At 31.7% G+C, this 16347-nt stretch overlaps 1 protein-coding gene across 1 annotated transcript in view; it reads right to left on the reverse strand.

Annotated features, from left to right (window-relative positions):
- LOC145278230 (eukaryotic translation initiation factor 4H-like) overlaps positions 1-16347 on the reverse strand; it is a 57329-nt gene that overhangs the window by 17918 nt on the left and 23064 nt on the right. Inside the window, exon 2 of the mRNA XM_080130521.1 lies at positions 6700-6898. Coding sequence (XP_079986647.1) covers positions 6700-6898 — 199 coding nt within the window. The remainder of the gene's footprint in view (positions 1-6699; positions 6899-16347) is intronic.

Here is a 16347-nt window from a genome sequence, read left to right on the forward strand (position 1 = left end):
ACATTTTGTTTAACAATTTTCATGCCTTGGATGAAATGCTTTTCTAACTTGTGTGTATATATATATATATATATATATATATATATATATAGCAGGTCGCCTGGCATTGCCCAGTCATGCAGATTACGTATTTATTATTAAAGAGATAATTCTCTATCGATTATTATATTAAACCTACTATACAGTAGTGAGATCATAACTTAAAACAATATATATGTGTGTGTGTGTGAATTGGGTACCATCGGCTAGAATGGAAACCAGAACAAAGAACTCTCTATGAATGAGAATCAGTTAGTCTTTTAGCCATGCTCAAACATACATTTTCACCTGTCATCCTTTTTTAAAGATGGAATTGCCTGATCATGGAAGATAAAATTCAAGCAGGCATATATATTCCCCCAAAACCTCTGGCCTTAAGGGAGGAGAGACTAAAACTTGTTATGATTTCAAATCTGAAATAACAGCAAAAGGAGACTTGATTCAAAATATTTCCATGTCATATCACACACACACTCTCTCTCGTAGCCAAACTGAATATTAAAATGTTTATATCTTTGGTTCTATGGGACAAAACTACATAAAAATTTGCAGGCTTTTTGAAGATTATAATACTAGTCTATGGTTAATATTTTATGACAATTGGTAAAAAAGAAATATTTTCAAACCAATAAATATGCCCAAATTTGCCTACATTTGTATACATAGTGTCACGGCAGGCCAGTTTTAGTTTTGCTGCGTCGGTTATCTCCTGTGTGGCCTTGCCAGGTCACATATATATATATATATTCACCTCCAATCAGCACAAACAAGATGCAAGCGAGGAAGGTCCACAAAGTTTTATAATTATATAGATATATATTATTATTTATATACTGAAGATAGATTTTTTTCATTAAAAAAAAAAAAAAAAAAATTACAATTGATTAAACGTTTCAAATAAGTTTTTCCAGATCCAGTACATTATGACTAGCAGGGATAACTGACATTGTCTGGAGGCATGAATAACAAAATAGAAGATCTTAAAAGTTTATTAAATATCTTTTTGGAAAACAGATCTCTCTACTTCTCTATTGCACTGTTCCCAGCAACTGATTCAATAGAAGAAATGAACAAAGAAAGTATGACCCCCCCACCCCCCAAAAAAAAAACATAACCAGATATGGATCATGTTAAATAAGATTTGTCAATGCATTGTGCATTTTATGACCAAGCTGACAACATATATTATATATATATACACACACACACACACACGATTTTTCTTTCTATAATAAACAGGGCAATGGTAAATGTGTTTGGAAACTCGTAACCATCATCCTTCCTTCTGAGACATTCTTTTGTGTTCATTACTCAATCTTTCAGTAATTTTTGTTTAATATGGTTTATACATTCCATGTTTCTAACTATTTTAAAAGAAAGGAAAAAGTTGTTTGCAGAGATTTTTTATACCAACTCAACCAGGCATGATTACTGCTGATTATTTTATTCAAGCTAGCTAGGTCCATCATTCAAGCAATATTTGATTCCTACCATCAATTAAGGTAATCTAACTTCACAATGTGGAATGGTTAACCTACTTAAAAGACAGATGATGAGGGGGAGGTTCTGTCACGATTTCTCCATTGCTTATGACCTCACTTAGATTGTTCGCGAACCCACCCATGTGCCTGATACTGATGATCACTATGCAAGCCTCATAGACCTTTTTCTCACAACTTGCCCTGAGCTAGGTTTATTTTCCATTCTGCCTCTACTGGGATCTTCCGAACACTCTGTTGTATCAGTTAAAATAAAAATGAAATGTAATAAGTCCTCAGACTTATCTCTCCATCGTACAGTATATCGATATTCTATGGCTGACTGGGATAGCTTCCATACATTTACATCAGATCTACCTCTGCTTTCCATGTTCAAGAAGGAGGGGTCTATTGTATCAGACCTGACGGAATGGTTAATTATAGGTATAGACTGCTTCATACCCTCCAAAAAATTCCACCAAAAACCTAACAGCCAGCCATGGTTCTCTCTGGAATGTGCTACTGCTATTGCGCACAGAAATCACTTTTTCTGTGGCACAATAGAGAGCGCTCCTTTTGAGGGAGCTGGGGACTTCTTTATTAATGAACTTTGTGCCTAACTTGTCTGTACTTGGGAGGTGCAGATGTGTTAAGTAGGTGCTTTGTGGGTTTGGGAAGGTTACAGCACGTCGGCTGGGTTTGAATGATAGTTGAATATTAATAGACAACTAAGTCAAAACGATTTGAGATCCTAGAAAACGAAAGGTCAAACCCGAAGAACTCATCGAGGCATACGAAAACAAAACAATGTTCAAAATGTATGAATATATCTTTTTATGTTGTCTCTCTTTCACTCTCTTTCTCTTTCTTCAATGAAGAAAGAGAGAATTAAATAAAATTCTATTGTTTGAAAACAGTTGAAGCTTGCATTCTAGGGTCAACAGATATGACAGCAATTTTAGCTGCATGCGTCTAGTTTCAACTGCTCTTTATAAAAATATGCTCTGCCAGTGTTAAATGCAAAATAAATTATATATTTTTATAAAAATGTATTGGTTCGTCATTTCTATACAAGCATTAAATTTCAGCATGTGGTCCCTGCTGACGATGGAAATGCTGCCCGTAACGACGCTATAAAGACACATGAAGCGACCCATGCCAGCTGGTTATAGCTAACGACATATCGCCCTATTGTGTTGCTGTTTCTATGCACCTATCGTTTGATATCGTTTATTCCCCCCGGGGAGCTGGTTGCGTTCCCAGGACGTCTCTCAATCAAGTAATTCTCCCCGGGAAAATGATAGTGCCATATTTCCATTGCTTCGAATGTAACAGATGTACTGAGACTAAAGCCACTTTCAGGACTGCCAGCAACCATTGTAAAAGAGCAATGAAGAACGTGAGAGAGTTGTATGCTCAACTCAAGTCCAAGTATAAAGTGGCTGAGCAGCGGCTTGGTTTTCACCAGTTTTGGCAAATAGCAAACAGGATCCTGAACAAGCGTGTGCTCTATCCCAACTATCATCAATGTATCTGAAGCAATCTCGTCAGCATCAGACAAAGCCAAACTCTTTGCTCAGAACTCTGCAGCTAAGTCTACCCTATGCGACCAAGCCCCCCCCTCCTCCTGTATCAGAAAACATGCTATGCAACATACAAATATCTGTGCGTGATGTTGTCAAGCTAATCAAAAACTTTGATTCCAGTAAAAAAACTGGCCCTGATGGCATTCCAATTATAGTACTGAAAAAGCTTCAATCAGAACTAGCACCCATACTTACAAAGCTGTTGAAGCGTTATCTTAAGGAGAATTGCTTCCCAATACTCTGAAAAATCTCATCAGTATGCCCTGTAGGTGATCAGTCATCTCCCTCTCAGTACAGACCAATAAGTCTTCTGTGTGTCATGAGTAAGTTACTAGAATCTGTGTTAAATAGAGAAGTAATCAACCACCTCAGCAAAAATAACCTTCTTAGTGATATGCAATATGGTTTCCGTTCTGCTAGATCTCTAGCAGATGTGCTTATGGCTATATCTCATAGTATTAGTGAATCTCCTGATGGAGGTTTCATTTCTAGGACAATTACTCTTGACATATCAAAGGTCTTTGATAGGGTATTGCATATCAAAGGTCTTTGATAGGGTATGGCATAAAGGTCTACTTCACAAGATTTCCAGCTATGGTATAGCTGGAAATGTCTTAATTATTAAATCATTTCTCTCTGATAGATTCATAAGAGTAGTAGTTGATGAGCAGAAATCAGAAGCTCATAGTATTAATACTGGAGTCCCGCAGGGGTTCAACTCTCTTCCTGATCTACATTTAATGATCTTCCAAATCACATCCTTAGATCATTTGTAGATATTTATGCTGATGACACTACCATCTATGGCAGCACATCAAAAGCCATAAATGACAAAGTTCTCTCTGATTCTCTCTCCTCTGATCTTGTGCATGTGGTAGAGTGGGGAAAAAAGTGGCTACGCTTAAGACCAAGCTTCTATCTTTACATCATCAATGCTCTGATCCCCATCTTGCATCAATTGAAATGAATGGCTCTCATTTTGGGGAGGCTCCATGTTTTGACAAGCTTCTGGGATTGAACTTTACTCTTGCTCTAAAATGGAACACGTACATCAAATCTGTTGCCAAGGTCACTGGAAAAATAGTGGGATCCTTCTATCGATCCAGTAGATATCTATCTGCTGATGCAATCAATTCTCTACCTCTATAAGAGCCAGGTATGTCCAAGGATAAAGTACTGTTGCCACATCTGGGCAGGAGCTGTAGTGTAGTAGGGGATAGCCTTTTCTCTTCCCTGCAACCTCTTTCTGACAGAAGAGAGATTATAATTATTTTCATGGCAAGTGCTCGTCTGAGCTCCAATCTATGCTCCCCCCTCACCAAACATTTACGAGAAACACTCGTCTAGCTGAAAACACAATCAATAATTCCCCCACCTTTTATCTGCCTAAACCAGAACGTAGATTCTATGAACAAAGCTTCTTTCTAAGAACTGCACACCTGTGGAACTGTCTTCTGTTTACCTGCTTTCCAGCTGACTACAATATGATCGCATTCAAGTCCAACGTAAACAAGTTCCCGAGAAACCATTCCCCTTAAGTAATCCAATTTACTAAATTTACACTTCTAATGATTACTATATTGTCCTTTTGACTACCGCACACTCTTTAAACCTTATCCTCGAGTGGCCTCTGGGCCTTGATAAGTGATGATTCTTTTTTGTAAAATAAATAAAAATTCTTACAAATGTGTTTTGAAGTAAACATTAAATAAAAACAAATAGTTTTCTTTAAAATTTGAATTCTTTTTAACACAACAAATTTACACAAGATAAAATCAGAACTATAATTAAAAATTTTGGTACTTGTACAGTTTAGTCAAGACATTAAAAAAATGAAAATATCGAAAAAAGTTTAAATTGTACGTATCTGTTATGGAATGAAGTTCTCCGAAAAAAAATTTCACTTAATTTCATCAAGTAGTTTTTATTTTACAGCGAAAAAACAATTTGTTATGATACCGAGCAAAAGGTTTGATTTTTAGGAATAAAAGCTAGTAATAAAGATGGGGAGGGAGTGTAGGTGCTTTACATGGAGTTATCTCTCATGTCGTTTCTAAAATTCAAACAAAAATTTAAAACAAATCCAAGATGTCTGCCTTCAACGCACTCTCATAAAAACGTTTTTTTCCGCTGTAAAAAAAATCTCGATCAAATTAAGTGAAATTTTTTTTTCGGAGATCTTCATGTCAAAATGGATATGTAACTTTTTTTTTTCTCGATATTTTCATTTTTTAATGTCTTGATTAAACTGTACAAGTACCAAAATTTTTTATAAAAAGATAATTTTTTTTCAGACTGAAGAGGAGATATTAAAAAGAAAATTGTTTAAATTACCAGTCAAACTTAAATAAAATGTTTTGCTCTTTAGTATGTCATTTTTTTTTTTTTTGATTAGTCAATTACTACATCAACAGATTATTACCCCCTTGCCCCAGAAAAAAAAACAAAAAAAAAACAGGTCAGAAATTGAACTTTATTCAATATTAATAAGAAAAATTTAAAACAAATACTGTACTTTGGGGTAATTGTGCCAACTAGCTAAAAGTACTCATTTGGCAATCACGCATATAAAGAGCACTTTTTTTTAGTTGATGCAATTACCCCAAAGTACGGTAGTTAAATTATTTTGTTTCTGTATTAAAGTAAATTAAATCCTGTTTAATGGATTTTAAAACCTAAATTTCATTTATTATTTTGATTGTGAACAATTTGAAAGCAATTACATATTTATTAAAACTAAAAACTTGCAAAATCCTGCAATGTTGATTATAATTGTTTAATTTGCAATGTACCAACCTATTTGTTGTGTAAAAAATATTGTTAGTTATTTATGTATTTACTTATTTAAATTTTTAGTAGTAAATATAACTTTTTTTTTCCCCAAATTTTCTTATTTTGTTCAAATTGGGGATGGGGCATCCTACTGGATACCAGACATTAACCTACTATCTATATTCCAGCCGTAAATCTTTTTATGCTTCTAATTACCCTTTAAGTAAAATTATTTGAATCTGTCTTGCACTTGCTTCAATAGGTATATTTGCTAGGTAGTTTCCGAAACCTTTCTGATAAATCCAACTTCCCCACTAGAATTTATTTTTATATGAGAAGGGAAGTTTATTTTGGTTCATAAAAAATAATGTTTGTCAAGATAAATTAGCAAAAATCTTGGACTTCCTAATTTCATTTAACTAACAGTTTAATAATAAAATTTTAAAGATTTGGATGCAACTTCTATATGAATAAATTGATATATAAAGAAAAAACAAATGAATGAAATTGAGTAAGTGTAAAAATTTTTTTATAATAATAAAAAGCAATTATTTTTATAAATTAAACTGAATAAATCTGTCATTCACTGAGAAATGGCAATTTTGGCTGTTAAATTACGAAATACAGTATCTTCTATGTGGGCTATGAGTATATAGATAATTTCTTATAAAACGTAGCCAATATTTTTCTCAGAAAATTACTGATTCCTTTAAATATAAAAACTTAAAATAAAACTAACAAAACAAAACATCTTAATTTCTTTTGAAATTTAGTTGTTGCAGTTGTTAACTGTTTAGAAAAAAAGAAAAAAAAACAAAACTTACATTGAGGCCTTCAAATATTAATTCTAAATCGCCTTGCACAACTTTGTATGGCAAGTTGCCAACAAAAACTGTGAAGGGTGGTTCAGAGGGTAAAGGTTTACGTCGTCCTCGATCACGATCTCTGTCTCGATCTCTCCCTCGATCACTATACATCGAGTCACTTCCATAACCTCGACTGCCGCCACCACCATAATCATCTCTGCAAAAAAGAGTTTTTCACATAGAAAAGTTATTATGCAAAAATAAAAATTACTGCAACAATATAAAGAAAAAGGGTAAAAATATTAATCTAACTACGGCTAAAACAGACCGAGTTAAAGTAAGTGCAGTCAAACTTATATTAAAGATATTTAATTTAGTGCATTTCTATTTATAAGTTGTTTTAAAGAAAAATGTGTTTTTTAAAGATTAAATTAACTGGAAAATATACTTGAATAACCAATCTTCAGAAACAAGTACAAGATTTTTTTTTCTATGGCGGAGGTTTATTTAACTTATTGCTACTACATACACGAAAAAGTGCACAGTGATGATCATACTATAAATATCTACGGCAAGATAAAAAGGAAAGGAAATAGTTTTCTTGTTCTCTAGGATACAAAAATTGTAGTTAATCATGATAAACATGAAGTACATATATTCTAGGATGTGAATTATTAAAAATCACAAGTTATTAGATTGCAGTCGATGTCACTCTTATGATTGATACCACTAAGAATGACATTACATTAAAAAAAAAAACAAACAAAAAAAAAATTATATATATATATATATATATATATATATATATATATATATATATATATATATATACACATAAAAACATCAGAATTTCTAAATTATTTCATCCAAAGCTTTGGAGAATTTTTTCCTTTGCAATTCAACATATGGTATATATTAATGAAAAGAAGTACATTTTCTTTAAACATAACATTTCTATTTTTTATTATAAAGAAATAATGGTCATCTGATACAAAAGTTATATTATTAAACAATATCAAAAGCTACATTATGTTAAATATAAGGATGAGAGTAAATTCAACCACGACGAGAATAGTAGTCAAAATAATTCTCATCTCAAAAATCCATAAAAATAACCCAAAACTAATTATAATAAGAGTAAAACCAAATGACATTAGAATGTTGAATAGGTGATTTATTTTATTGTTAAATGGTAAACAGAATTTAAACATATGTAATTAAATAAGACTAGCGTTACCCGGGTGTTTAGAGGTGTGTGTTGAGCAAGAAAAAAAAAAAGTGGTAGGCAGACAGGCCTGAACCTGCACTGCAAAGGAGGAAAAGAATGTGAAAAAATAAAAAAAAATGCGAAGTGTTTGCTGTTGCGCCCATCGCCAAACCAGAAGTAACGTAGATTTAAATTAAGGCTAGACAATCGAAAAGAGGCGACGACTTTCAAAAATATTGGCGAAAAAAGCAACCCCTCCCTGTAGAAATGTTCCCAGTTAAGGATGAAGGAATTAATGTTTTTCGTATTTGTCGTCTGAAGGATCGAGCTTCAAAATGATACCAATCTTGTGAAAATCCGTCAAAAGTTTTAGACAGACATACGTACATGCATTTAAACAGACAGGTGAAATTTATATTATAGATGGCAATTCCTTTTTCTAAAATCTATTTCAAAATACATTAATAAAAGTAAACTTTTCCTGTTGTCACAATTGTTGTAAAAACACAAAAATTTGCTTAGTTGCTGAAAAGGATTTCATTGAATGTATTTGCAGTTATGTTGAATTTCAATTAGATGTTAATATTAATTTTCTAATGAACTAGAGGGGGTACCCGACGTTGTCCGGGTGTGTAGAGGTGGTGTAGTAAGGATATTGAGCAAGGGCAAGGCGTTAAGAAAAAAAAAAAGAAGCAAACGGAAAAAATGTTAAAACTTTAAAAAAAAAAAAAAACTCAATCCAGTGTTGCCTGGGCATGTCAAGTAGAAAAGAAAATCAAAACACACAACTTCGTGGAGAGGTGTTTAAAAAAAGATTAAACAAAAGATTAAAAAAAAATAAAAATAAAACAGGGGGGAGGGGAGTAGGCATGCAGGCTCGAACCCATAATGCAAAGGAGGAAATAATAAAAAAAAAAAAGTGATATCTTAGTCGATGTCTCCATCGCGCGACCGGAAGTCAATAAGCTTCAAAATTAAGCATAGACAATTGAAAGAAAAAAATGGTGATGCAAAAATCGACCTCTCCTTGTAGAAAACCGCCCAGTTGGAGGTAAAGGAATTAATGATTTTGGCTAATTTTTCAATATTTGTTGTCTGAGACGTTGAGCTTTAAAATGATACCAATCTCGTCAGCATCCGTCAAAAGTTTTTGACAGACGTACAAACATACATTCACACAAACTGACGATTGAGATTTATATTACAGATATCACTTGAAGAAAGAAATCAGGAAACAATTTACTAAAACTAACTAATCTTTATTGGGTCTTTAGAATTTTAGATAAATTTAAAATAATAGGTTTATGGGATGGTTTGTTGAACGATTTCCTTTGATAGACAGATTAATTAGCAGCAAATGCAAAAATCAAAAATGGTACAAACGATAAAGAAAATTTTTTTTTTTTTCATATTTTTGACCAGCTTGAATGTAGAACAATCACCAAATGAACAACTTAAACTACTAAACATTATTCATCTTTGTTAGTGAAATTAAGTGATTATCATTGTGATTTTTGAAGCCCATCAGTCAATATATTTCCTTCACCTTCCAGGAAGTTCAGCGACAACTTATGGATGGAGACATGCAGTTTAAAAAAACATACCCTCCGCCCCACCAATCTGTTGAAATCCTTAAAAAAAATCTGTGACACTTGGAAATATGAAAGCATTTAAACTGTCTATTTAAAATTCTTAGCAAATTCTCATATATTAAATAGATTGGAAGTTTTCTTGACACACCCTCAATGTGATCAGTTGCCTCCTTCCAAAAGAGGCAGATCAAATTCACAAGCAATTCCCAGTTGCAGAAGTGTCCCCATAAATAGGAATTTTTAATGTTAGTTTTTTTATTTCAAGGAAGTGTGACTATTCTCCTACATAAAACCTTTTATTCCAAAATGATCACCTATCTGTTACTGACCAGGCTAAATGTTGCTTAACTTAGGTGTTCTAATGAGAACCAATGTGTCAACGTATTTACATTCGATAAATATATAGATTAAAATAGGAACTTAAAAAAAATTAATAGCTGTTTTATAATTTGGTTTAATTAAAATTTAATAACCAAATAAAACCGAAATAAGTAAATATAAAATGTATCTTACACATGCACACACGAAAAAATGCATTCGATGTTTAAGGAAACATCGAACGCATTTTTTCTCTTTGGGGACCTGTGAAACTGTGAATCTTTTCTCCCAATTTTTTTTTGTTTTTTTTCTTTCCTCTCGTTGTGCCAATATTTTAATCGTTTTTAAACGTAAATAAATTTATTTAGTGTCCTCGTACTTTTGGCACATTCAATAAGTTCCCCATTAGAACTTTTTATTTTCGACATATTATTTTGTACGCTATCGATTTTCTCCTGATGAGATGATAGCCGAAAGAGCTCTTGAGAAACTTCCGCTTATTATTTTCAAAACTGTATATAAATTCTGTACCTCCAAACATATATATATATATATATATATATATATATATATGGATAAAAAGTAATTACGAAAAATATATAAATGTTTATATATCTTTTCTGTATTTATTTCCTATGTGTTGACATGTAGGAATACAAAGTCTTTTGAAAGAAAAAAAAAATGTTTCTTTCAAAAGCACATAATTTTTTACCGATCCTTCGGTCTTTTTTCAGTGTGAATAAATACATTTCCCAAAAACCTTTGACCTTGATTCCAAATATTTCTTCTACATTATATCTCCCCTATTTTGAAAATAGGGTACAATTATAAATATCTCCAGTATCAAATAATTCTTATAAACTGAAATTTACTTTAGGTATGAAAGCCAAAGAGTGGAGATATAACATATGAAAAATATTTGGAATCAAGTCTCCCTTTGCTATTATTTCATATCATTTGAAACCATAGCAGCAAATTTTAGTCTTCCCTCCATCAAGGCCAGAGGTTTTGGGGAAATATCAGATATTTTGTAATTCCTATGCAAAACTAGGAAAACAAATGACTATGATTGAAACATTTTACGGCTGTAAAAATGTGCCAAAAATAGGCTCTGGATGATCCTCTTAATGTGTGAACTTAAGGGCAAATGTTACATAGCCAACTACACAATTCAGGTCATTATTTTTCCAAAGAGCCTTTATTTGTTAAATTCTGATCAATAGTTACTGAGATTTGGAACTTATAAAATTACAGAAAATAAGTGCTACGCACACACACACTGCTAGATTCAGCCACTCTGAAGAGTCATAAACAATGAAACACATGTAAGTGGATAATTATATCTTAAACAATATATATGCTGCTCCCCATTTGGGGGGTACCAAATTGGTAAAAAGGAAAATTATATCTAACTCGTATTTAGGTAAAAATGCACTTTTCAATAAATAATTGAATTCATTCAAAAGTATTGCAAACAAAAACAAATAACATATCTATGGTACAGCTTTACTGGTAGCCAAATTGAATATTGAAATGCTCATATCTTTGGTTCTATGGGACGAAACTACATGAAAAATTATTAGCCATTTTCTTTATTGAAATATCCAGAGATTACGATTATTGGAATATGCACACAGAAAAAAAAAAAAAAAAAAAAAATTAATTAATTAAAAAAAAAATAATGGATTATTGGTTAGCAAGAGCAGGTTAAAGAATTCCTAACTTATTTTAATTGAGAAGGATTTTTCAGAGATGGACTTGAAAGAAATATTTCTAAATAAACAAGAAAATAATGGCAGAAGCACAAAGAAATTTACATTAGTTTATGAAAAGGTAACAGAAAACAAAATTGTTTTTTTATATATGATACATATTTAAGTGATGTCCACGTTTTATGATTGAAAATATATTAATTTTATATTCTACTAGACTACCCGTGACCCGTTGGGTCAGTATGTTATATTAGTTAGGGAATTAATCTATGAGCATGACACTTGTGACGTAAAGAAAATAGTTTTTTGTGACATAGCAGAAACATTTCTATAAAAGTATATTAAAATGAAAAAAGAATATAGATAGATTTCTATGAGTCATTCTGTTCATAATTGTTTATTTTTGAAAAAACAAACAAACAAAAAACCCCAAAAAACTTAGTCATTGAATTATAAGTGGTTTGTCATACTTGTAGGTAAATGTGCACTGAACAGATACCATAATACTTAAAGTTAAATTCAAATTTTGATATATCTTAATTTAAACACAAAAAAAAACAAAAAAACAAAACAATTGGGACGCTGAAAACGTACACAGTAAAAGAATACATTGTAAAATGCTCTGATGGTTGTCAACGGGTTAAAGTAGATTTATTTGTAAGAAAATTGCGTTAAAATAAAATAACTTAAACGTAATACGGAAATGAACAATGTAAAAAAAAAATGCAGAAAGTATTAATTTGTTTATTTTGATAATGTAAACGTGACCCCCCCCCCAAACAATCAGCATGCTGAAAACGTACGCAGTAAAACAATACGCTGTCAACGGGTCAAAGTTGATTTATTTGTAAGAAAATTGCAACAGTATAGTCGTAATACAGAATAGTTGCAAAACATCCCCACCCTTCCCATGTTAAATAATAATTTCTAAATAATAACGTTAATATTTCAGTGCACAGGTCAAATTCTGCTAAAGTAGCGATTTGTGTTTATTTGTTTATGCTGTTATGGGTTTATGTTTATGTACGCATGCACAACCGAAGTCATGAACCGGATGTTGGGTTACAACACGCGCTACAAGGTCATCTGAGTTTTATAATTATATAGATTACTTATTAAAATTCCATCATTATGTTATTGACAGAAAAATCCTTTGTAAAAAAAAAAAAAAAAAAAAAAAAAAAAAAAAAAAAAATGAAATTTACAAACTTTTAGGATTTTTAGAAAGAAAAAGATAATTCAAAGAATTATGTAAACAACAGAATATATGACAATCAGACCATACAAAATCTCACATATAAAAAGGATGCAAAACATATCCTCCCAGTCAAGTTGTTCAATCTTGTTTAAATGCTTGTGTTTTGCTGTAGGGTTGGTTTGTTGTTTTTGTTTTACGGCATATCAACCCTTTTCAGATTATTTAATGCCGAATCCAAAGATTTTGAAGAAAATTTTTTTAATAGAATATATTTGTTGTTTTCAAGTCTGTTTCTATTTAACCCATAGTTGGGACCCTAACAGGTACTACCACTCCGGGTCAGAGTGGACCTGGAAGTAATGGTAATTAAAGGGTGGCTCCACACTCCCCAAAGCCCGCAAGCTGGGGCCTCACCACTCGTGATAGTTTAAGGTCATATCCAGGACCATGTTTTGCTGTATGAGATTGGATAACCACGATGAAATGCCACTTTCTTGTGATTCAAAGACATTCTCTTTCTTCAGGAGAATGTTTAAATATTCTAATTGTTGAAAATAAGTGTTATAATTGCACTGGATTGTAGCTCATATATGGATCACACCAATGTGATGCCAGCAAAAAACTTTTCGATTGAGGATTATGTTCTCTTCAGCTACAATAAATGTTTTTATTGATTTACATTTTTATAAAATATCAAATACTAAAAAGCAAAAATGTATCTAAAGAAATACAAATGTCACAGTCAAATCATGTCACATAAAATCTTGTATTGGTAAATTGTTCTTGTTTTATTTATTTATTTTAAAAAATTCAGCCTGCATCTTTCTTCAATAAGTTTTCTAAATGAAGAAAAAAGATTACAATGATAATCCGATTTTATTTTTATATAGTTGCCATTTAAAGGGAGGTAAATCAGTTCATTATAGAGTTCCATTTTTTTGGAACAACAAAGTTTAGGCAAAAGAGAATTCAGCAATTTGTTGTTCATTTATTTAGACAATGAAAAATAAGTTGCAAGTAAAACACATAGCTAGTGACCGATAACTTAATGCATTGCTATAAAACTCCTTTAGTTTAGAAGTTAATCTATTTAAAAAAATATTTACAAGCTTTAGCACATTTGGAACCATTTTTCAGTAGATATCGACAGCTAATTCTCTAACTAACCTTTTTCCATGAAAAGGAACATTCAAGTTGTTATTGATGGCTGTACATCCAAGCAACACCACATCAATTTGGGTATACCTCAGTGAGGGTGAGGGGTGATATTTGAACCCATACTGATGACACCATTCTCTAGTCCCAGTCTGAGAACAAATTGAACATGCACACGTAACTGCCAATTTGTAATAGAATGGGACCAAAAAATAGTCACAATTAATGATACCAACTTCTTGGCTTAACATTCTCAAACAACATGAAGTTGAACAAAGATATAAATATTTCCAAGTATGTTGCAAAGGTGGGGTCTTTCCACCAAGCTAGAAAACTTCTCATATGTGTCAGTATCCTATATTTCCACAAGTCCATTATTTACCTATGCATTGAGCATTGTTGCCATATCTGGGCTGATGCATCAACCACTAATCTCTCCTCCATGGACAAGGGGCAAAACAGAATTTCCAATTGTGTTGAGATGAATAAGTATAATCGGAAAAATTGTGTATTTTCTGATGCCAAAAACGATTCCTTTATTTTTATTTAATTTGATTTTGTTTAAAACAATCTTCCATGGATGGTAGAAATAATAAAATATTTATTAATTTTAAACTACCATCAAAACTAAAATCTATAGACCCAACCCCACATGTGTTTATTTTTGAGAAAATATGCATATTTAATGTGTTTTTACAATAATATAATATAAATAATATAAAAATAACTATATAATTAAATATTTAGAGATTTTCAAGAATCTGAATTGAAATCGGGAATTTAGTACAGAATCGTTAATAGTATTTGAATCGTCCCATCATTAGTTTCCAACCCTATAGATCTTGCACTGTTTGCCAAGTTTAAGCCTCTGTCTTATTGCATCCCTGTGATGGTTTTATAAGTACTTCCATGGAATGTGCTCAGGTGAATTTATTACACTTGTACTCAACATAAATACTCAACCCACCCAACTAGCATCAAAATTACTCCTGTTCACTATAGAGGTTTCTGAATGATGGAAGGTTTTCTACTTTAATAAGTTTTTCTGGAACTACTTGCTTGTGGAATTCCATCCTTGCTCCCCAATCATATCATCATGCAGAAATTTAAATATAATGTGAACAAACATCTTACTGCACAACTTCCCAATCAGGTCACCTTTATCACAGTACGCATCAATGGCAATATACCTGATTTAAGGCAAGCGAGAAGATCTCTTAAACTGAAATCTCCAACTTATCAAATCATTTGCCATCTCTCATTTAAGGGATCCTGTCCATAACAAGCATAAGCTGTAGCATTACACTTTCCAAATACCTTAAATACTCTGTAGTCCGATCAATCTTTAGGAGGACGAAGCTCGTGATTAAAAGAAATTCATTATTCTGAAAGATAAGTCATTAGTTCAAAACTGTATTTCAATACGGATTATTTAGTTTTGGTTATGTTAGAATAGTAATAATTTTATTAAAACAAAAAATTTCCGGCATCAATTATATGATGGTATGATAAAATGATTATGCAATGGAATCACTTTAAACAAAAACAAATATAGCAGAATTACCTTAGGCGAGAAAATGGACATTTCAATTATGTTTCATTGAGTACATAGGTAAAAATATAAAAAATACATTTCAGGTGATATATTTTAGTAATTATAATTGATTACTTAAAGGACTTGAAAATCAAAAATAAATATCAGAAAAAAATCTCTGCCAATTGGACACGATTCATTATGCAAAAATTCTGGGGAGAAAAAAAAACAACAAAAAACAAAGAGATCAATGTGTGTGCATATGTGATAAGGAACCAAAAGAGAAAAAGATTTTTGCTTAGGAATGCAATCTTAACAAACCAATAAACATAATTAAGGATATTCTTTAAACTTATACAATTACCTAGTCTTTCATATTTGTTATGAAATAGATTTTTTTTTTTCAAAAAAAAAGATGATTTTTATTAAAGAATGAGAAAAAAAAGAAAAAAGCCCATATCTTAGGAAAGATTCATCACATTGTGTTCTATTCAGAGCGGTTAAGTCTATCTCCTAAACTCGCCTCCAGACAATTAAAGACCCTACACAAACTTCCAAAATCTTCCACAAGTAATTAATAGTATGCTATTATTTATAGCCTTCTGATTGAAAAACAAAAAAAAACCAAAACAAAGGCCTATGAAGCTGAGACTTTTTTTTAGTAAACAAAATCTAAAGAATTCAATTAAAAATAAAAAACTTATAATCTCTATATAAATAAAATGAACCCATTTTTTCCCCTCCAACTTTGACCTTAATAGGATTAAAAATCATGACATTACATGCAAATGTAATGCGTACAAACTGTAGCACATTATCTGAGATGTGCTATAGGCCTATTACCTCTACAGTTCCTCGACAATGGTACATTCCTATATTTTTTCCGGTGAGAGTCCACTGCCAAAATCGGTCAGATTCAATGGAAGTTGCAACATCTTTTCCCTCTATTC

This window comes from Euprymna scolopes, chromosome 1 (assembly GCF_053919585.1).
Source record: "Euprymna scolopes isolate OS-2025 chromosome 1, ASM5391958v1, whole genome shotgun sequence".
Lineage (NCBI taxonomy): Eukaryota > Metazoa > Mollusca > Cephalopoda > Sepiida > Sepiolidae > Euprymna > Euprymna scolopes.